Source organism: Argentina anserina, chromosome 1 (assembly GCF_933775445.1).
Source record: "Argentina anserina chromosome 1, drPotAnse1.1, whole genome shotgun sequence".
NCBI lineage: Eukaryota > Viridiplantae > Streptophyta > Magnoliopsida > Rosales > Rosaceae > Argentina > Argentina anserina.
The window spans coordinates 4,556,683-4,577,685 of record NC_065872.1 but is presented as its reverse complement, the minus strand read 5'-3'; the positions used below and the strand labels follow the sequence as shown (position 1 = coordinate 4,577,685).

General features: G+C 37.0%; 3 protein-coding genes across 4 annotated transcripts; 2 read left to right on the top strand and 1 right to left on the bottom strand.

Moving 5' to 3' along the window:
* Positions 1-598: 598 nt before the first annotated feature.
* LOC126784656 (AT-rich interactive domain-containing protein 5-like) lies at positions 599-6,076 on the top strand. The gene is made up of 13 exons (XM_050510137.1): positions 599-708; positions 958-1,757; positions 1,851-1,890; positions 2,068-2,120; positions 2,911-2,956; positions 3,377-3,496; positions 4,255-4,362; positions 4,470-4,521; positions 4,611-4,686; positions 4,799-4,865; positions 4,962-5,012; positions 5,119-5,211; positions 5,678-6,076. Exons 1-13 carry the CDS (start codon positions 655-657, stop codon positions 5,780-5,782), a joined length of 1,665 nt encoding a protein of 554 aa, XP_050366094.1. The 5' UTR covers positions 599-654; the 3' UTR covers positions 5,783-6,076.
* Positions 6,077-14,417: 8,341 nt separating this feature from the next.
* On the top strand, positions 14,418-18,349 carry LOC126783733 (subtilisin-like serine-protease S). The gene is made up of 11 exons (XM_050509255.1): positions 14,418-14,711; positions 14,821-14,915; positions 15,033-15,130; positions 15,209-15,367; positions 15,635-15,746; positions 15,839-16,367; positions 16,454-16,548; positions 16,638-16,880; positions 16,964-17,078; positions 17,200-17,386; positions 17,570-18,349. Exons 1-11 carry the CDS (start codon positions 14,616-14,618, stop codon positions 18,130-18,132), a joined length of 2,292 nt encoding a protein of 763 aa, XP_050365212.1. The 5' UTR covers positions 14,418-14,615; the 3' UTR covers positions 18,133-18,349.
* A 198-nt stretch (positions 18,350-18,547) lies between these two features.
* On the bottom strand, positions 18,548-19,785 carry LOC126795706 (uncharacterized). Of its 2 annotated transcripts, none has more exons than XM_050522482.1 (2): positions 19,606-19,785; positions 18,548-19,192 (listed from the first exon to the last, which is right to left on the bottom strand). In XM_050522482.1, the coding sequence occupies exon 2, from the start codon at positions 19,177-19,179 to the stop codon at positions 18,727-18,729; it is 453 nt and encodes a 150-aa protein (XP_050378439.1). In that variant the 5' UTR covers positions 19,180-19,192; positions 19,606-19,785; the 3' UTR covers positions 18,548-18,726. The 2 variants fall into 2 exon arrangements, with proteins under 2 accessions (XP_050378439.1, XP_050378443.1); XM_050522486.1 differs by having other exon boundaries at positions 19,612-19,657.
* Positions 19,786-21,003: the final 1,218 nt, after the last annotated feature.

The following is a 21,003-nucleotide window of genomic DNA, read 5'->3' as shown; positions in this document are numbered from 1 at the left end:
TACTTCATTCATCAATTACAACATAGTGCCTGACCATTTTAATAACTTTGCGATTTGAAGTTAAGTTAAGAAACACATCTAATAAGTAGAATTACTAGGTCATTTACATTTGAGACCAACCTAATGTTCTTTAGTAAGAGGGTAGTCGTGTAGATAGAGAAAATGTACTTGGGCGCCTATAAGTTCTAAACTCTTCATTAAAAACAAACGTCTTCAAAAATGCAACTATGCAAGTACCCTTTCTTTTAGTTTTAGAATATGAAAATGTCAGGTGTTTTTTTAATAAAATCCAGTATCAAAAAACATATATAGAGTATAGACTACTGTCATGTATAGAGTATAGACTACTCTATGGTATTTCTTGATGTCTAGTTTGTCGGTTATTTCGGTTATTCCACATGTAACTAATGATTCCAATAACAAAATATATTACCGGCACCAGGCGGTCGTCGGTGTGGCGCGTAACCTTTCCAGTTTTCCGGTCATCTGAGAGGTTTAACAAAATATCTAAACCTCGTCCCAAAACGGCGCCGTTTCACAGCTGCAAAAAATCGCAATATAAACTGTGTGATCTGTTTCATTATTAAACGCTTAAAAACTTTCCAATCAAAATTCAAATCGCGGGAACGAATTCGCAGACGAATTTAGGGTTTGATGGTACGCTTACGATCTTCATGCCACGATCTCAAGCCTCCGATTCCCAACCAGGTAACTGCACCCCTTTCCCAATGCCCCTAATTTCTGTCCCCAATTTCGATAATTCTGATTTGCTTCCAGTTTATGCCATAAAGATTAAACCTTTAGATGAATTGAGTGGTGAAATTTAGCTCTGAGTAATGTGGTTTGCTGTTGGCTTCAATCTGTGTGTTTTTCTCAGCTATCTATCTATCTTTTTTTTTAATTTTATTATTAATTGTAATATGGAAAAGGAATAAAAGTGACTAATGTTGTATATAGGAAATGAGTGAAACCAAGGAGAAAGGCGGTGGTGGTGGAGAAGAGATAGCAGTTAAAGCTTCGGATAGTGTTAGAAAAGCCAGTGATACTGAGCAGGAAGATTCTTTTCATTCTGTGGAAGAATCTGTACCTGAAAAGATGGATATTGAGATGGTAGCAGCTGAGGAAGATGATGTAGTGGAATCTAGTGAAACTGCGAAACCTACTATCAATGGAGAGGCTTTACCTGGAAAGATGGGAATTGAGATGGTTGCAGTTGATGAAGGTAATGTAGAACCTGCTCGTCCCTCGGTCAAAGAAAATGGCAATGGCGGAGGGTTAGTTAAGGAGGGTGGTGATACTTTGAATGATAGTGAGATTCGTCAAGTGTTTGACAAGCCAGGTGTTGAGACCGCTACATATGTAAAGAGTGATGCGGGGGAGTTGGCTCAAAGTAGTGATCATGGCTGTGAGGAGAAGGCTGGACCGAGTAGTGGCGCTGCTGGAGATACTTTAGTTGTGAGAGATGATGAACCAGCTGCACCTTGTGCTGGATTTTCTGATGTAAAAGCTGAAGATAAGAATGGGAAAAAGTTAAAGGATGAGGTGAATGGAAAAGAAGTTACTACACCAATGAATAAGGGAAAGTCAAACTCAAAGTACATGTTTCTTTCTGATGACAGTCACACGTATGAAGGTAGTGACTCAGGGACAGAAGAGGAACAATTGGATTTCATGAAGGCGATTGAAAATTTCTTTAAGGAAAGGAGCATGGAATTTAAACCTCCTAAGTTCTATGGAGACAATGTGAATTGTCTTAAGTAAGTTTATGTTTGTCACTGCTTCTGTCTCATTTTGTGATACATAATATACTTACTCTGTACTAATGTATTTTCCCTTCTTATGTGACAAAGGCTGTATAGAATTGTGATGAGACTGGGAGGCTATGATACGGTATGTGTTAACCTTTACCATTTCAACACTCCTATATGGGAAATGGCTACAACTATCATAACAAACTAAGAAAGCTTATTACTCAAATTGTGTATATGTTGCTGTGAGTTTTGTTATTTTAGAATCACCATTTTCTTGTTGCCAGCACATATATGATTCAGTTCTACTTATCGATAGGTGACCTCATCTAAGTTGTGGAAACAAGTGGGAGCATCCTTTAAACCTCCAAGGTAAGGAAAACCATCTATTTTATATACCACTCCATTCTTTTGTTACACTGCAAATTTGTTATTTGGAGATCTGGATGAATAGCTATTTCTTGTATCAGTCATCCACAATTAGTACATTTAATTGCAGATTTTTGTTGTTGTGCTATTTGAAATTTTAGAAAAACTGGTAATTTGTCGTAGTTTTCTAATGGATATACTGCTAATCTGTGAGCACTGAAGTTGGGAGATTCCTTCCATTGGCAATACATTATTAGTGACTCTGTTGTTCTGTGGCGTTTTCAGGGTCACACAATCTGGTTGTTTTAACATGCTGTTTCTTAACAAAAATTATGTGCGATAAATATAAAATATAGCAAATCTAGCTATTGGGAACATATAAATGTTGTTGTCACTCTGTTACTAAGTTTCTTGTGTGTCCCACCAACAAGGGGTTGTAGGAATGGTGAAGCCCCTGGTTTTTTTTTTTTTTCTGATGTGTTCTGGGGTTCAAAGCCCCTTGCATCACGTAACTAGCTGTTTGCTAAGGTATCCTTTTCCTTTGAGTAAGTTTGGTAGGTTACCCCTAAAAAAAAAGTTGGTAGGTGGCCCCAATTTTGTGTCTGCAAAGGGAGTTGGGATTTCAGGGTCCCTCATCTTCTATTTCTATACTATCTCATCCTCATTTCCTGTTTTGGGCAGTGAAAAAGCAGAAAATGGGTTTGGGGTTGTTGGAAATATGGTTTACGAGTTTAGGATGTCGATTATTGTCTACAATGTGCTAATTTATCACTTTTTCTTATCTCTACTGCAGGACATGCACTACGATTTCATATTCATTTAGAGGTTTCTATGAGAAGGTATGGTGTGAACTTGTGCAAACAAGCATCTTATGTTTCTCCAAAATCTATTTAGCTTTAGCATCTCAATATATGTGTGTCCTTGCACACAAATAGAGCAATAAACATGTGTATCAACCACTAGAATGGGACTGATTTGGCTCCTGAAATTGGGCAGTTTTGGCCTGAAGACCCAAACTTGGTCTGCACATCTGGTTGGTGTTTCACCATGTGTATATGTGTGTGATTCCCCGAATTGAAGAAGCTTCCTTCGGTTTCTTTTATTTCCTTAGTGGTTGCTCAAAATTACCACAAGTGCATTGTTTCAACTCTCTATTTAAGCTTCAATAAAAGTTTGTTAATCTCTCCAGTATTATTCTATCATGATCTTATATATTTGAATTTTGATGCTTATTACTTATTGTTCATGTAATACTTTAGGCACTCCTTGATTATGAAAAGCATGAAACACATGGAGGTGAGCTCAGTATACCAATTCCTTCCCAGCCAAAGCCAAAGCCTATGAATATTGATAATCAGGCTATGAAAGTCAATATTCCGGTAAGACTTAATCTGTGAATCAAAACTATTGGAAACATTTTCTGTACTTTTTACTTCTACACCACTTAAGTCCGCTAGCATGGTTTATGGCGTTTTATTTCTTGTATTGTCAAAAACAAAAATCAGCCATCACATGTCAAATTTGAGGTCGTTAATCGATCAGAGTAGGTTACCAGTGAAATTCTTGATTGTGGCTAATTTATGGGTTTTCTTGGGAGGCTTGTGGCGCCTCATGCTTAGTTAACATGAGATGAACCCTGTTTTATATTACTAAGATGATGTCTATTACATTTCGTTGGTTCTATGTAAAATCAGATACCTTATATGAATCCAATCACGCTTTATAGATGATGGCCATTACTTAAGTGAGACCGCTAGCAAGAAATATTCTGGGATCTGCAATGAATGCTGGTGTATCATTGATTCAGTATGTAACCATACTGAGTATAATCGACTTTCCTGCAGTGATAGTGTGTACTTCGTGAAAGTATACATATGAATATGGTTTCCTGCATTGATAGCGTGCACTTCATGAAAGTATACATATGAATATGGTTTCAGTGTTGATATAAATGTTCTATATATTACAATGACTAATTTGCAATTGACTATTCAAATATTCTGTGGTACAAAGATGCTCAAACCCAGTGACTTTTGGTTTCTTTCTTTGCATTATAGCTTTTTAAAGCCTTGCTCTGTTTTTATCTGTCTTTGTATCCCTCACTATTCGAACCTTGATCCATGATAATGTTAATTAGGCTCCAGGTTCAGGTCGAACAAGAAGGGATGCTGCAGCACGTGCCATGCAAGGTTGGCACTCTCAACGTCTCCTTGGAAATGGTGAAGTCAGTGAACCTATCATAAAGGTCTGCTAAATATTAAGACCTTTTGCTTTCATTTGTTTTGTGGCTTTCATTTTTTTCTGTGTACAAATCTGTTTGAGATTAATAATGCCAATTTTCTGTCTCTTTAGGACAAAAATACATCTGCTATGCAAAAGCAAGAAAAGCAGCTTAAAACCAGTGGTAACGCTCTTCAGTGGAACTTCCATACTGTTATTTTCGATACCATCGTATTTAAATATTTCTTTTTGGATGCTGTCTCTTCACTTCAGGTTCACATAAAAGAAAGAAGCCACCCAATGGAGATCTTGTCATAAAAGCTTCACGCAGTAAACCAACAAACTTACAGTTAAGATTTATGTCAAATCTTTATTATTCTTGTCTGTAAATATCATGCAGCTGTTGAGCTGACTATTCACAATCTGAATTAAATTGGATTGAATTTTGTCTGTTTGGATAGATTGGACGTAGAAGTTTCTGATCTTGGACCTCCAGCAGATTGGGTGAAGGTCAATGTGCGGAAGACAGTAAGTTTATGCAACACATCTGTAACTTGGGGATATTTGCATTTGCATAAAAAATTTGAGGACCTATTTAATACAATGTGAATATCATGTTTGCAGAAAGATTGTTTTGAGGTCTATGCTTTAGTACCAGGACTTCTACGAGAGGAGGTATATATTTATTCCAGACTATGGGTTTTTCTTCTTCATTCTACTCTGCTTCCCTTATTATAGTTATTTCTTTTTTTAACATGTATGTTTTGGTAATCAATCTCAGGTGCGTGTTCAGACCGATCCAGTAGGGCGACTGGTTATAAGTGGTGAACCTGAGCATCCTGATAATCCATGGGGTGTCACACCTTTCAAAAAGGTGAGATCGTTTTCCTCTCTTTCCTTAAGCTGCATGTTGAGAAATGTAACAATAAAGAATGGTATGCTTGATGGAGTTGGTACATGAATACATGATGAGATGATATGGAAAGTCTACAAGAAAGATGAACTTGGGTTGTTTGAGAAATATGCAGGAGTTGACATTCCTGAAAAAGAAAATTAAAGCCATGAGCCTTTACCCTACTTGCTTCAAAGTTAGGCACCATACCAGTATGGTTGAGGTCATTGCTACCATAATTGGGCAAGTAGACCTTACTAGTGTGCAGTTTAGCTTTCCTGTAAAGAACAAATCTCATAAGTGTTAAACCGTGGTTATGCATCCATTTTCAACTAAAAGTTATCATTTGTTTTACATTTAGCTTTATTTCAAATGATAATTACTTATCTGTTACATGTCTGAATATTGAACTAGGCCACTTATATTGTATTTGGCTTTCTGTGAACAGGCTGTCGCCTTACCATCCCGAATCGATCCTCACCATACATCAGCCGTGGTCACCCTGCATGGGCAGTTGTTTGTTCGTATCCCGTTTGAGCAGTTGGTATCCTAACATTTTAGGATGTGTATTCTCATACAATCATGCTATAAATCAACCCAACTTTTGTGTAGAAAACAGGCTCCTCATATCAAGTAGGCCTTGGCAGTTTAGTTAGTACCATTTGCTCTGATTGATGTCTGAAACTTGGTGTGAACTTAGATTAGTACAGGAGTTAGTCTAACCATTTATGTACTTAATATTACCAACATTGGTTTAGTGATTATTAGCCAGGAACCTTTTTATTTATTCATTTCCTGGTACATTGTGGTTGAGATTGTAGCCATGAAGTTTCATCATACTATTTGAAGCAGTTAAACGCGACAAACCTCTGGATGGTTAAAATGAAGACTATTGCCTAAACTTACTTCTCCCACCCACAACAGCTCACCCTGCTGCTAACTCGAGCTGAGGGTCATTGCACCTCTGCAGTGGAATATGAGATTCAAGATCGTAACCATCATATACTACACGTCTACACTGTATGCTATCATTGCTATGAGGGTATTTGAATAACTATGCTTAAACTGGACAATAATTTTGTTCTCCATGTGACACACATGCCTAACCATATGTGCCTTCTTAGTTCATTAAAATCAAACTGAACAGTCTGCTGCCAACAGATCTTATTGTCAGTCTTTAAATTAAGCAACTTGCTGCCAACATGTACTATTAGCTTTCCTTTCAACTTGCTTCATATATATTCTCAATCAAGGCAGCAAGAGCAAATATGATGAACTTCAAATTAATCATTCCATCCGCAAATACATCTTCCAATTCTTAGTGCAGGAAACAAGTGACCATCTTCCAATATGTACATAACAACACATGAAGCCACACAACCAATCTAGCTACAGTCCCACCAGTCAAGCCTCACTCACCAGTCTAAAAATTCATTGAAAAAAAATTTCATAATTAAAATTTTTCATTCTTAAAATTTGATAAAATAAAAGCCACAAATCCACAATTTCTGTCATATCTCAAGTAATTACGGAACTACCCTTCTTTTATATTCAATTACTTCTAAATAAAATTCATACTCTAAGAATAAATATGAATTTAAATCCTATAATTGAGGACGTGGGTGGACAACAAGCTCCTCATTTTTAGGATGCAAGTTAAAAAAAAAATGAACTCAAAATCTACCCATCAAAGTGTGTTGAGATGCTAGTAATACATTATGCTCAATATTGAGAGCGAGAATTATCAAAATAACTGCTCCAAAAATGTTATCAAAATGCAATACAGATTCTAACTCGCTCGATAGTCAACCTTCTTCTGTCCTAATTGATCGGTTGTAAGACCAGGTACCCCCCAAGGTCCAAGCCTCATTGAGTGGAACATATCTTTAAGCAATGATTCTGGTTACCAGACCCATAATCATAGATGATTGCTTTAAGTAAATTACATTATCATTTAAAGATTCTAGAATTTATGGTAATCATAAGTTCATGACAATGATCATACTCACCATCATTGTAGCACTCACCTGTACATGATGTTGCAATGTGCTAAATAGATTTTGTTCCCGTTAGAGAAAGAAATTGTTATTAGCTTAATGATGATAGTACTGATGATTGATGACCCTTGTATTCCTTTATTTATTTAGTTTCTTATAGACCATGCTAGATTATCTAATACAGTTAAAGGGCTCCAAGTTTCTTGATGAGTAAGTCATTTTAGTTGATCACATTAGCATGTTTAATGGTTATTAGGATTGTAGTATAGACGTACCTAGAGTTCCATAATCCCAAAAGAGAGGTAGTATATGGTTCCTCGACTCCGGCTGCAGCAAACACACTCGATTTGTTTAGGTAGCCTATTTCGATTAAGTTCTTACCCTAATGCAACCGTGATCTTCATTTAGGTTTTGGATAATTGTAAAGAATCGGACTCAATGATCGATCTAGTCTAACTTCATCATATTGTGTAATCTTAACGATTGTACACCATTGGAAATGGATCACATTGATAAGCACCTATTATTATTGGATTGTGATGTCACGTGATTCCAACCAAGCAAAGTTGTATCACAATAGCATGGTACCAGTACCACGTACTATTCTATATGAAGAATAGAAGATGATGAGAATGTGATATGTTGTTTAATGCTTTGAGCATGATTCTTGGGGAATTTTGGATCTATATAGAATTCACAGCTAATCGTCTACTCATTCCAAATACTATTTGTCTTTAAACAATACTATGTTCTAAATTAATTGGGGAAATTGGTTTATTTTGCCCCTTTTTTGAGGTACTAAAGTCTCTGTTTTGATAGCAAACTTATCAAATGAACATTGCATCATAAGCACGTTAATGTGCACAGTATTACATTTTTTATAAGCAATTGTCAAGTACAATTTCATTGTGAAATTGATAGTAAGGTCCATATGAATTTGCATACATAATTAAAAGAACAAATTGACAAAACCAAATCTATGTGGGGTTAAGTATTCATTATTGCAGAGCAATTCTATGAACATAAACTCACGGATGGCAAAATTGTAGAAAGTAAAGTCATTATGAATAGCGGTGGTGATTAAGAAGTTGGCTATGGACTTGTGGGTTATGAACTTATGATGATGAGGAAGTAGAGCTCACTATTATGACTCATAAGATATATGATACTTCTGTGGAATGCCATTTCCTCATTAGTTAGATCATGTACTTGAAATAGTAAGAGAACGAACCAGTTTTGTTGTCATTCTCTATTGTGTTTGTTGGATTCATAACGTCATGAACTGTAAACTTCACACAAATGTATCAGTGTAATGCAACAGAACTAACATGTTGGAATCCACAAACGGCAGCCTTGAATCCATACGACTAGGTTTCTTTATTTTAAAAAAAAATAAGACTAGGTTTCTCAAATCTATGAGAAGTTCTGGAATCCACCAGAAAAATTTGAGAAATCTCAAAGGTTTATTAATATAAAAGTTGTCCAAATACAAAGAAATATGATGTTTATATATGCATCAATAACTTAAACAAAATCAAAGTCATAATCTAACATTGAAACCTAAAAAATCCAAATAAAAAAGGAAACAAATAAACCTAAATAAAAAAGTTCTAAAAGGAAAATATAACTAGCCTAAATACTAAATCTTGAATTGGAACAATTTAACATTTTTATTTGGCTTAAATCTGATGGGGCTCACTAAAGTGAGTCTTGTAGATCTCGTCATTCTCATTCCATAAAGATATTATGAGTCTCAAATAAACATTCTGTCATTATTTGATTCACAAATTAAAATCTGCAATTTTGTACGAGCAACCCGAAAAGTCCAAAATATCATCTTCTTAAATATTTCAGCAGCTAATTGCCTTAGAATGCACGAATTACATATCTTCAAATCATTCTTCTTTATTGTTTGCCGCTTCCTTCTCTTTATATTTTCTAATTTAATTTACTCATTTCTTGTTATGTATCAGTCTCATCCACTTTGAAAAGAACTCGACCTCGAGTTCCTCTTAAATAAAGAACAAGAACATGTAGATAAAAAAAACCCATAATAAATTAGACAATTGAACATATGGCTTGTAGACAAGATCTTCAGCAAACGTTGATGGCACCACCATGAAGCCAACTCCAAAGACGAGTTTGTCAAATGCATCTTAAACAAATTCTTCTTCCATCCCAAAATTACAATGTTGTATAACCTCTTCTGAATAATTAAACTGAGGCTGCAAATTTTCTTCAACAACAATAACCATGTCAAGAGATGCAATTTCTTCTTTTACCTCTTTATGGATAAATTTTAGTGGAGTTTCTTCCATTAAAAAATCATGGACAATTTTTTGGGAGGCTTCCTCCACTGCAATATATTCTGCATCTTCTTCAATAGAAAAATTATTCTCAATAGGCAAACAAACTCCTTAAGTTTTATCTTCTTCCCTTTCACCTTAGAAGGATACTTCTTAATCGAAAAATCTCTTGGCAAAAACTTTTCTCTAAGAAGACCTTTCATTTTTCTCCAGGTTCTAACATGAACTTTACCTTGTATCTTCCTAGCCTTTTGTAATCCATCCCACCGATTAGCAGCAGTGCCCATGAGACGAGAAGCAACCTTTTTGGCGTGCTGGTGATCTGGAACTTTCATGACCTTAAAAAAGTTATCAACATCATCGAGCCAATTCATAAAGCTAGTCATCCACACATGTGACCATCAAAATATGGAATATTCCCCTTGGTACTAGATTTTTTATTTGTATTATGCTTTCGCCCATTTTATCCTCCTTCCCTACCTTCACTCCAGTAACTCACAAATTTCTCTAAGCTGATTAGACAGAGCAACCATTTATGTAGAGAAATATGTAGCAGCACCGTCTGACTCTGCGATGTTAACCAAATTGTTACCACGTTGTTTGTCACCCATAGATAATCAAAGTAGATAAAAGAGATGTAATAACCCGATTTTTCGGAATGATTATTGGTTTGATTTAAATTTATAAAGTTTGTGAAAATTCTTTTAAAATGACAATTAGTGGTTTGCGACATTACGAAACGAAAACGGAAACATTCTCGGAACGTTTATTTAGAAAAACGTTACGTTTCAGCGACGTGAGTATCGACTTTTATTCCGTCACTCATTTGTGAAAACTTCCTTCATGAAAGTTGTAGAACTCGTCGATACGAGTTTGTGGACACATCACGCGTTCTAATCAGATGTCGTACGTGAAAGTTATTAACGTCGGAAGTTAGTTTCTGATTTTGAAAACGAGTATAAATAGATAATTATTGGAGTTAGGGTTTTCATTTCTAGAAACCCACACCCCGCGCCTCCTCTCCCATTTTCCCTCTTTCTCTCTCTTCTCTCTCGCCCTCTCCCAGATTTCCCCTCCCTCTCTTAAGCTTCGCCAGCGATTTCGCCGGCCGGCCCACCGTGGGCCACACCGCACAGCCCAAAAGCACCGCAAGGCTCCCCGATCCAAACCCCTAACACGACGCAGTCCCCATCGCCGTCGCGAAGCCGCGTAACGATCCGAGGCTCGCGCTATCGCCCCCACCGTTCGAGCAGCCTCTCCGCCGACGCAAGCACTCGGCTTTCACCCCTCTCCACCCCCGACGCCGTAGGTGAGCGATTAAGACGCGATTCGAGCCGCGACTAGCCCTCTGCGAGGAATCGAGCACCGCCGACGATCCATCCCTCTCCGACGAGGTTCTGAAGCCTCCATCGTACGATCTAGGTATGAATTGAGGTGATTGATGATTGTGTGTGATTGTGTGATTGAAATTTGTTGGATTTGAGTTGATTTTTGTGGAGATCGGAGGAGAAGGAGGAGGGTGGATCACCGCCGCCTTAGGCGGCGCGTGTGAGTGCGTGAGGCGGTGTGGAGGCGGCCTTGGGCCGTGTAGGAGTGGAGGAAAAAGAAATGAGGAATTTTGGGGTGGCGGTGGCGTGCTACGTGCCGGCCTTAGGCTCGGCGCGTGGGCCCCACGCGCTGCCACAGTGAGTGGCGCGTGAGTGTCACGCGCGGTCGCCGGAAGGTGGCGAGTGTACCACACGCGCCGCCACGTGCGGTGGCGCGTGAATAGTGTTTTCGAAACAGTAAATTTGTAAAAATTTATTTTTACGACAGTGAAATAAAGTTATTTACGTACTGTAAATGTAAATTTATCTTACGTACGGTAAATGTAAATATAAATTACTTTCAGTAAATATAAAAGTAATTTCGGAAGGATAAATCGGTAATTATTATTTACTGAGATAATATTTACATTTGAATAGTATGCATACGTATAGAAATACGTAAACCAGTATGCATACGTACATGAATATGTAATTGATGGGTATTTGTACAGAAATATGTAAATAGTAAATAGGTTAATAGTAACTCCGTGAACAGTAATTTCGTAAAACCAGAAATTGCTGAACAGTAACATATTATTAATGTTTCGGCATTTAAGGTTTACGTAACTATTCTAAATTCTTTTCAAGGTGATTGATAATTCAAGTGAAGGATTTACGTTCGGAATCGTAGAATTACGCTCGAAATTCTAAGGTGAATAAAATCACACTTATTTACGAATCTACCATTGCGGAGATTCAAGATTATGCATAATTTTAAAGAATGAAATATGACATGTATATGATATAGTGGAACATATATATTTGTATAAATGGTAAATATGTACATATATATATAGTTTGCTATATTATATACTGTTACGATTCGTTGTGAATATGTCATTTTGATGACGAGATTTATATATCGAGCATGTGATTTGATTTGTACAATATGACATGATGATTATTGTACGTGGTTTTAACATGGAGATTGTTAAAACGAGTCCATGTTAAAACCAGTTTTTATCTTCGGACGTGATTGTATGTCTTCGGATGAGTTTTTGTCTTCGGACGTGATTTGTTTTCGGACGTGATTGTCTTCGGACGTGATTTGTCTTCGGACGCGATTTGTCTTCAGACGTGAAATGTCTTCGGACGAAAGATTGTCTTCGGACGTGATTTGTCTTCGGACATGATTTTGTCTTCGGACGTGAATTGTCTTTGTACGTGATTTGTCTTCGGACATGATTTGTCTTCGTACGTGATTTGTCTTCGGACGTGATTTATGTCTTCGGACGAGTTGTTGTCTTCGGACGTGTTTGGCATGTCGGGACCTAGCATTTGGCCGGGCGAAAGTTACGATACAGTTAGAGCTCTAGTTTGTCTGCCTCGGTACTGCATATGAAGTAACAGATGGATTATCGGTTTATGAGTACCCATATATTTTGATATTGGATGACAGATGATTGTCCAATATCGGCGGTGTACTACGTGAGGGATAACATAGGTGTACCAGCGTTCATTAGTACCCGTATTATAAATGCATTTGGGTAAACAGAAGGGCTGCCCAATTCTCATGAGTACAATATTTTCACATTATTAGACAACCAGATGGGCCGCCTAATTTATCATGAGTGCATTTATATTTGTTGATTTGTGGATTTTCGTATATATTGATATGCAAGTGGTATTTGTTATTTTACTCATACGAGCTGTAAAGTTTACCGGGTTTGTGTTTACAATCCCGGTGCACCTATTCGATGATGTAGGGGATAATTCCGCAAGTGTTGATTAGTGGAAATCGAAGGACAACTCTGAAGATTCGAAGTCGTTCATTTTCCATCTTGTGGTGAGGATTTGTGTGAATTTGTGTGAGAATTTGTGAGGATTATTACATTTTCATTTGATGTAACATTGATTTATAAATTTGGTTTGTAATAATTGGTTTGTCTGAGTTGTATTGTGAACTCAGTAATGATCCACTAAAACATTAAAACGATTTCAATTTATTGAGATTGTTTTAGAATTTTTCATGACGTCGGAATTCGAGTTTCATGCTCGAAATTTTGGGGTCGTGACAAGAGACATGTTAGACTTGCTCTGATACCACTTGATGCAGCGAAACTAACCTGTTGCCTGTTGGAATCTACCAATGACAACATTGAATCCATAAGACTAGGGTTTCTCGAATCCATAAGAAGTTATGGAATCTACTAGGAAAATTTGAGAAAACTCAAAAAGATTTATTGATATAAAAGTTGTCCAAATACAAAGAAAGATGATGCTTATATAGCATCAATAACTTAAACAAAATCAAAGTCATAATCTAACATTGAAACCTAAAGAATCCAAATAATAAAAAAAACAAATAAACCTAAATAAAAGAGTTTAAAAGGAAAATATAACTAGTCTAAAATACTAAATCTCGAATCGGAATAGTAAAATGTTTTTGTTTAGCTTAAATATGACGGGGCTCACTATAGTGAGTCTTGTAATCTTGTCGTTCTCATTTCATAAAGGTATTATGCGTCTCAAACGGACATTATAGCCTTATCTAATTCACAAATTAAAATATGCAATTTCGTAAGAGCAATCCGAAAAGTCCAAAAGATCATATTCTTAAATATTTCAACAGCTAATTGTCTTAAGACACGCAAATTAACTATCTTTACATCATTATTTTTTATTGTTCATTGTTTACTTGTCTTTATATTTTTCTAATTTAATTTACACATTTCTCGTCATATATCACAATGACGGGAGTACGTACACATTCATAATTCATAAATTGCATTCCAGTGAAATAAGAATGACAAACCTACTAAGACTATGAATTCTTGTTCTCAGATTATGTATTCTATTCCTATATACAATGTAACATATTTTATCAAATTCAAATGTTATGTCGATCGAGTATCGAACTAGTATATATTCTAATAGACTCAACCAACAATTCATACGAATTAGGCTGTTTCATATCTCTATGATTTAGATAAGAAAAGATATTATTTTGCTAGTTAAATGATAGAATAAGTTTCTGACTCACATTAGGAGTGTCCGTGAGTGTGTTTAGTTAGATATGATCAACAACATGAAAACTGATGAAAGTAAATGGAACACTAATCACTTGGTAAAGTAAAACTGATCATGAGTGCTTAGTTGCTTCACTGCTGCATTCCACTGTTCTATGATATATAGCTGTTAAACCCAAAGATCGCTTTTTTAACGGTCAAAGCTTCAGGCTTTACTTTTATTTCTTGAAGCAAATAAAAATCCCCTAATCTCTCTCTCTCTCTCTCTCTCTCTCTCTCTCTCTCTGAGTTTCCCACCCTTCACCCACTCACCATTCTTGTCTTCACGTTTCATCATATCATCGGCGTCTGTGTCTCTTTTTGGCTTTGCATCACAGTTTCTCTCTGAGCCATTTTACCTATACATATCAGTGATATCACACACACACGTCAAGTAACAAATGTATCTTTGCTTCTATATTTAACTGTTTTGGTTAAGTACATGATATACTTATCACTTTTGAGTAAGGTTGGGGAAACTTGAACTGAATGGCTTCTTTTTGTTCTGCTTGGAGTAGAAGCAGCATTCTGTTTCTGTTGGTTTGTGTTCTTGTTGCTCAAATTAGCACTTGTTTTTCATCCAAGGTATTTACTTTGATTCTGGACTAGGTTGTTTTCTGGGTTTTTTTTTATGTTTTGTCTTGAGTTATGTGTTGGTGGTTCCTGGGTTTGATTATTTGTGTTGGGGTTATAGGTGTATGTGGTTTATATGGGAAGCAAAAATGGTGAAGACCCAGATGAGATTTTGGCGCAAAACCATCAAATGCTTGCTTCTGTTCATACAGGAAGGTCAGTTTTTTTTTTCTATTGTACTTCATCCAAAAGCAAAGGTACTTCCTTTTTCTCTCTTCGGTTCTCTGGCCCTCTCTGACTGTGTTTGGAATCGTCATTAATGGTGTTGAACAGCATTGAGGAAGCTCAAGCATCTCACATTCATAGCTACCGACACGGTTTCAAAGGCTTTGCTGCAAGGTTGACTGATCACCAAGCTTTCCGAATTTCAAGTATGTTCATCAATCCCATTTCTGGAATGTAGTTAAAAAGGTTCATGGATTTGTGAATAACCAGTTCAACTTTGACAGAGATGCCTGGAGTTGTTTCAGTTTTTCCCAACTTGAAAAGGACTTTGCACACTACACATTCTTGGGATTTCATGGGTCTGTTGGGCGAACAGACCTTGGAAGTTTCTGGCTTTAACATCCAGAACCAAGTAAATGTCATTGTGGGCTTCATTGACACTGGTAAGCACTAAGCGCTCATACTTTGCACTTTGGGGTATTTGTATTATACTATTAAGGTATGAACATGCCACGAGTTGTTGCTATAATGCTATGATTGCTATCTGTATTCACATGAACATGCCATAATTTGTTGCTTTATGTGTGCTTGAACATGTGCTTGCCTCTGGTTTTTTGATATGGACTGTTTATTAGACTAATGTTTTTGAGGAAATTAAAATATTGCTTTCTGGTGCTTTCTCAATTGTGTTGACCGCCTAATGAATGCAGGAATTTGGCCTGAATCTCCAAGTTTTAATGATGCCAACATGCCTCCAGTGCCAACTAGGTGGAAGGGGGTTTGTCAATCAGGAGAGGTATTCAATGCTTCAACTTGCAACAGGTTCACATCATTGGCTTTGTATTGCCTTTTTTGTTTATTTGGACGAAAGCTATTGTCTGTTAATCTCAACCTGATTAAAACTTTATCAACAGAAAAATGATTGGGGCTAGATACTATAAGTCTGGTTATGAAGCCGAGGAAGATTCAGCAGACACAGTGGCATTTAGTTCCCCAAGGGACAGTGCTGGTCATGGCAGCCACACAGCTTCTATAGCTGCTGGTCGTTATGTGTCAAACATGACTTACAAGGGATTGGCTTCCGGAGGAGCTAGAGGAGGTGCACCGATGGCTAGGATTGCTGTATACAAAACTTGTTGGGACACTGGCTGTTACGATGTTGACTTACTAGCAGCTTTTGATGATGCAATTAGAGACGGAGTTCACATTCTGTCTCTGTCTCTTGGCCCTGACGCGCCTCAGGGAAACTATTTCACTGATGCCATTTCTGTGGGGTCATTCCATGCTGCTAGGCATGGAATTCTAGTGGTTGCTTCAGCTGGAAATGAAGGACACCCAGGTTCAGCAACAAATCTCGCCCCATGGATGATCACTGTTGCTGCAAGTTCAACAGATAGGGATTTCACTTCTGACATCGTTCTAGGAAATGGTGTTAATGTCACGGTAATATTGTTTACTCATTTCTGTTGGAAAATGTTCATGATTTTCTTAATTTTGCCGAGCCTTATATGGTGTCAATAACTTATTAGGGTGAAAGCCTCAGTGTCTTTGGAATGAAAGCGCCGGCAAGTATCATTTCAGCCTCTGAAGCCTTTGCAGGGTACTTCACTCCGTATCAATCCAGGTGAATCAAAAGGTACTTGGAACTGAGTCCTATTTAGATGTCATTACATAAGGAAACATTAAGTAACTCCACTCCTTTCTTACCTGCAGTTATTGTTTAGAAAGTTCCTTGAATAAGACCAAGGCCAGAGGCAAGGTTCTGGTCTGTCATCATGCTGAAAGTTCAACAGAGTCAAAACTGGCAAAAAGTGTGGTAGTTAAAGACGCTGGTGGTGTTGGGATGGTTCTTATTGATGAGGCAGATATGGATGTTGCTGTCCCGTTTGTTATCCCTTCAGCAATTATTGGAAAGAGGATAGGAAAACATCTTCTATCTTATATTAATCACACACGGTTAGTTTTATAGACTAAGCATGAAATTTGAGTGTAAAATTGTTTTAATTTTGTGCTCAACTAATTTGGACCACTGTGCACAGCCAACCAATGTCAAGAATTCTCCCTGCAAAGACCACGCTGGGATTAAAATCTGCACCTCGTGTTACAGCATTTTCTGCAAAAGGTCCCAATGCTTTGACACCTGAAATTCTGAAGGTAAACTTCATCTAATGATCAGATGCCACAATGTTGTTGCGACCTCTTCTAATCTGTTAGTTCCATAGGTTTATGATCGACAGCTCCTGGACTGAACATTCTTGTTATTCTGCTTTTGCAGCCTGATATCACAGCTCCTGGACTGAACATTCTTGCATCCTGGTCCCCAGCAGTAGCTGATAAGCATTTCAACATTCTTTCTGGTACTTCCATGGCTTGCCCACATGTAACAGGAATTGCCACTTTGATAAAAGCTATTCATCCTTCATGGTCTCCAGCAGCTATTAGATCTGCAATCATGACTACTGGTAAGATCATCACACATAATAGATAGCACAAAACTTTTTTGAGAACCAGCATGTTTAGATTTCAAGAGTTCTAGACAATTTCTTGGCTACTTATATATATTATTCTTGATGTGCTGAAGTTCTCGAATCAGTACTTTTATGCCCTATTTTGTATTGAATTCTGACAACAAATGAACCATACAGCTACTCTTCTGGACAAGAAGCACAAGCCGATTATAGTGGACCCTGAAGGCAAAAAGGGTAATGCATTTGATTATGGCTCAGGCTTCCTGAACCCAACAAGAGCACTTGATCCTGGTCTTGTCTATGATGCACAGCCGGCAGATTATGTATCATTCCTTTGTTCAGTTGGATATGATAAGAAGTCATTGCATCAAATCACAATAGACAACAGTACATGTGCTCAGGCATTCAGAACAGCGTCCGACCTTAACTATCCATCTATCACTGTACCAAATCTCGAAGGGAACATCTCAGTAACTAGAACAGTCACCAACGTTGGGAAGCCACAAAATATCTACAAAGCTGCTGTATCCTCACCCAAAGGAATCAAAGTAACTGTTATCCCAAATCGACTTGTGTTCACCAGCCTCGGTCAGAAGATAAGCTTCACTGTGAATTTCAAGGTGGTTGCTCCATCAAAGGGATACACATTTGGGTTCTTGTCATGGATGAGTGGAAGATCAAGTGTTACTAGCCCTCTTGTTGTCCAGGTTGCACATTCAAGCTCCGGTCTGCTGAGATAACAGCCTTGCGGAACAGTTAAGTTAGTTTTAGGACATTGATATCCTTAGTATACCAAACCCTACACAGTAAGATGCCAATGCAGAATCAAGTGAAGATTAGTACTCCAAATTGCCTATAGTTTTTAAGCTTTAAGATTGAATTTATTACCGGATTATTTGTTTTTCCTGTGGCAAATATGAGGAAATTAAAGAAAGATTATTCTTGTTAGCGTCCTGCCTTGTGGATCAAGTTTTTTTTTTTATGTATAGCCCCTATCTTTGACTAGTTATAAATTCTGATGTTCCGTGCCTTCATTATATTGTCCTTCTCAGTTTTCTTTGCTTTGCTTTCAATGAAGCATGAAGCTCCATATGTGTACTTGTGAATGAAACAAATCTGTGAAGAAAAAGGGAAGTACATTCCATTTGGCAACAATAGGCAACATCAATTTATGTATTCAAACATTAGACATCAAGTACATATATCAAGTTACAAAAGGAACCGGATACACTCTTTTTGAAGTTTTAACAATAGCCGATCCCTAATCTTTGAGACCTTATATCATATTATACATGTGTGCTGAGTAATCAAACAAAATGATACAAAGAGATAAACTAGGATGAATGCAGACCCTGGGGTTGCAACTCTGAAGGATCAACCAGGCCTTCTAACACAACAAGCTGGTCCAAGAGTGCAAACTTCTCCTCCTCAAGTGTCTTAACCTCTTCTTCAACCTCTCGTAGATCTTTCCCCACCGTAAAGCTCTCTTCTTCCATCCTCAAGTACTTCAGCCTCAGCTCACGGTAGTTTCTTCCAGACGTAGACGAATCAGGCAACGCATTCGAATTCGACCTCTCCGGTTTCTGTACCATTGGCGAAACTTCCCTCTTCACGCTTCTTTTGGATGGCTTGCTCCCAGCTTTTACAGGAAGAAAAGGAGCCTCATTCACCTCATTCCCCTCATTCCCTTGCACCTGAAACAAGGGGCCTTTCTGGGCAGTAACCTTCTTCTTCCGCGACTTGGGAATCGAAAATTCATCCGAAAGAGGAACATTCGAGTCCTGCATTATTCACCGGATGCTGCAATGTAGAGCAGATGCATTATAAATCAGTAAAATCAGTGGTTCCCAAAAACCACATTACCGCAGCTAAGTTGAGTTCAACGCATAATTCATCTATGATTGAAATTTAAAGTGCCAGAGCTTTCAACTTTCAAGTCAAATAGCTCATACAATCATAATGGGCTCTAAGAAACTCCATAATTCATACATATAATACAAAACCCAGAAACCAATTATGCACAAACCAATGCTATTAGCTCAATTCAAGACGTTAGTCATTAAAGTTTCAATCTTTCCTCCAAACCCTAAAAATCCAATTTCATCGATTTAGGGCAAATTGGGAATTCAAATTCAAAATTGCTAATAGCAGCTGACAGTAATGAATGGAAGAACTGAAAATTTGGGGTTGAAGGAGAAGGTAAGTACCTGAACCTGAACCTGAACCGGTGAAGATTGGGGATTTGGGGGCAGAGAGCTTCTTCTGGTTGCGTTTGGGGTTTTCGGTTTATTTGGTTTTGTGTTTAATTGGCTTAATGGTATCTAAGACGGACTGGTTGACTGTCGACGTTTTTTGGGTGGCCCGTGGTCACCATGATTATGGAAAACCCAACTCGATTTTGGAGTAACATGTCCAGTCACCGCTTGATCAATTTTCTTCCAAATCTTTGCCTGTGACTGGATTTTGGATTATTAACTTGAGATACTTAAACCGAAGAAGATGATGAAAATAATGAAAATTTTGATCGTGCTAAATTTTTTTAATTAACTGAAATTAGAATGGATACACTTAGTTAGTGAGAAACACAATGAGTAATTCCTCAAATACATATAATAGAGAATGTTAAACTAACTAAATATAACTCTACAAGTTAACATTTATTCAAACTCTTTTATGACATTTTCATTCCATATAGATTCAACATTTTTTCTCAATATAAAAGACCATACAATCGCTAAAAAACTCATCTCTTATCTTATTTCTAAATTTAGTCTTGATAATGTTCATAGTTGAAAATGATATTTTTGTTGTTGTCAAAGAAACATGGATAGTTAAAACTAAACAAATCAATCTATAAAAACATAGGATAAAACTCACTCTTCCTTGTTTGAACTATAGTGTGGCTCAAATCAGTAATAGATCACAAATGCAATCAATCAATCAAATCTAGAAATTAGGGTTTTAGTTTTTGAGGTTGGGTAATTGGGGAAGAAGACGAAGAGAAAGAAAGAAAGTAAAAATGTGAACAAAAAGAAAGAAATTTGGTAAATGTCGCAATTATATGAGTGTAAAATAGTTGGGTGTGGGTGGGAAAATTAGATGTAAGTGGGTGTAGGAAATGCTTGTACTTTAAAAAGAAATTATTACTAGTAATTTTTTTTAATTGGCCGGGGGATCATTGCCTTCTAACATAGAGGATCCGCCCTGCCTGTGACTATTTTCTTGATTATTAGCATAAAATTGTGTTGAACTCTTACAATTAACCATCACACTTCAGGATTGTTATGTGCTATCTCAACTATATAGTGTATCATTGTCAAATTAAATTTAAGATTGGATGAAAGTCATGAACTTCATGTGGGGTGCCTCCAATTGTATTCATTTGTTATATACTGGGTTCTTGGTATAAGAATTCAAAGTATGGAGATATGACTTATAAAGTTTGTAACTATTGTTGCTTATCATATTAGATATAGGAGAAAATTAAAAAATATATATAGGACAACAATGGCAGAGACTTATGAACTTTACAAACCTCTATATAAAACTCAAATCATAATACAATCTGTTACTCCAATATTTTTTTTTTCATTTTGAAGCATAAGCATCAA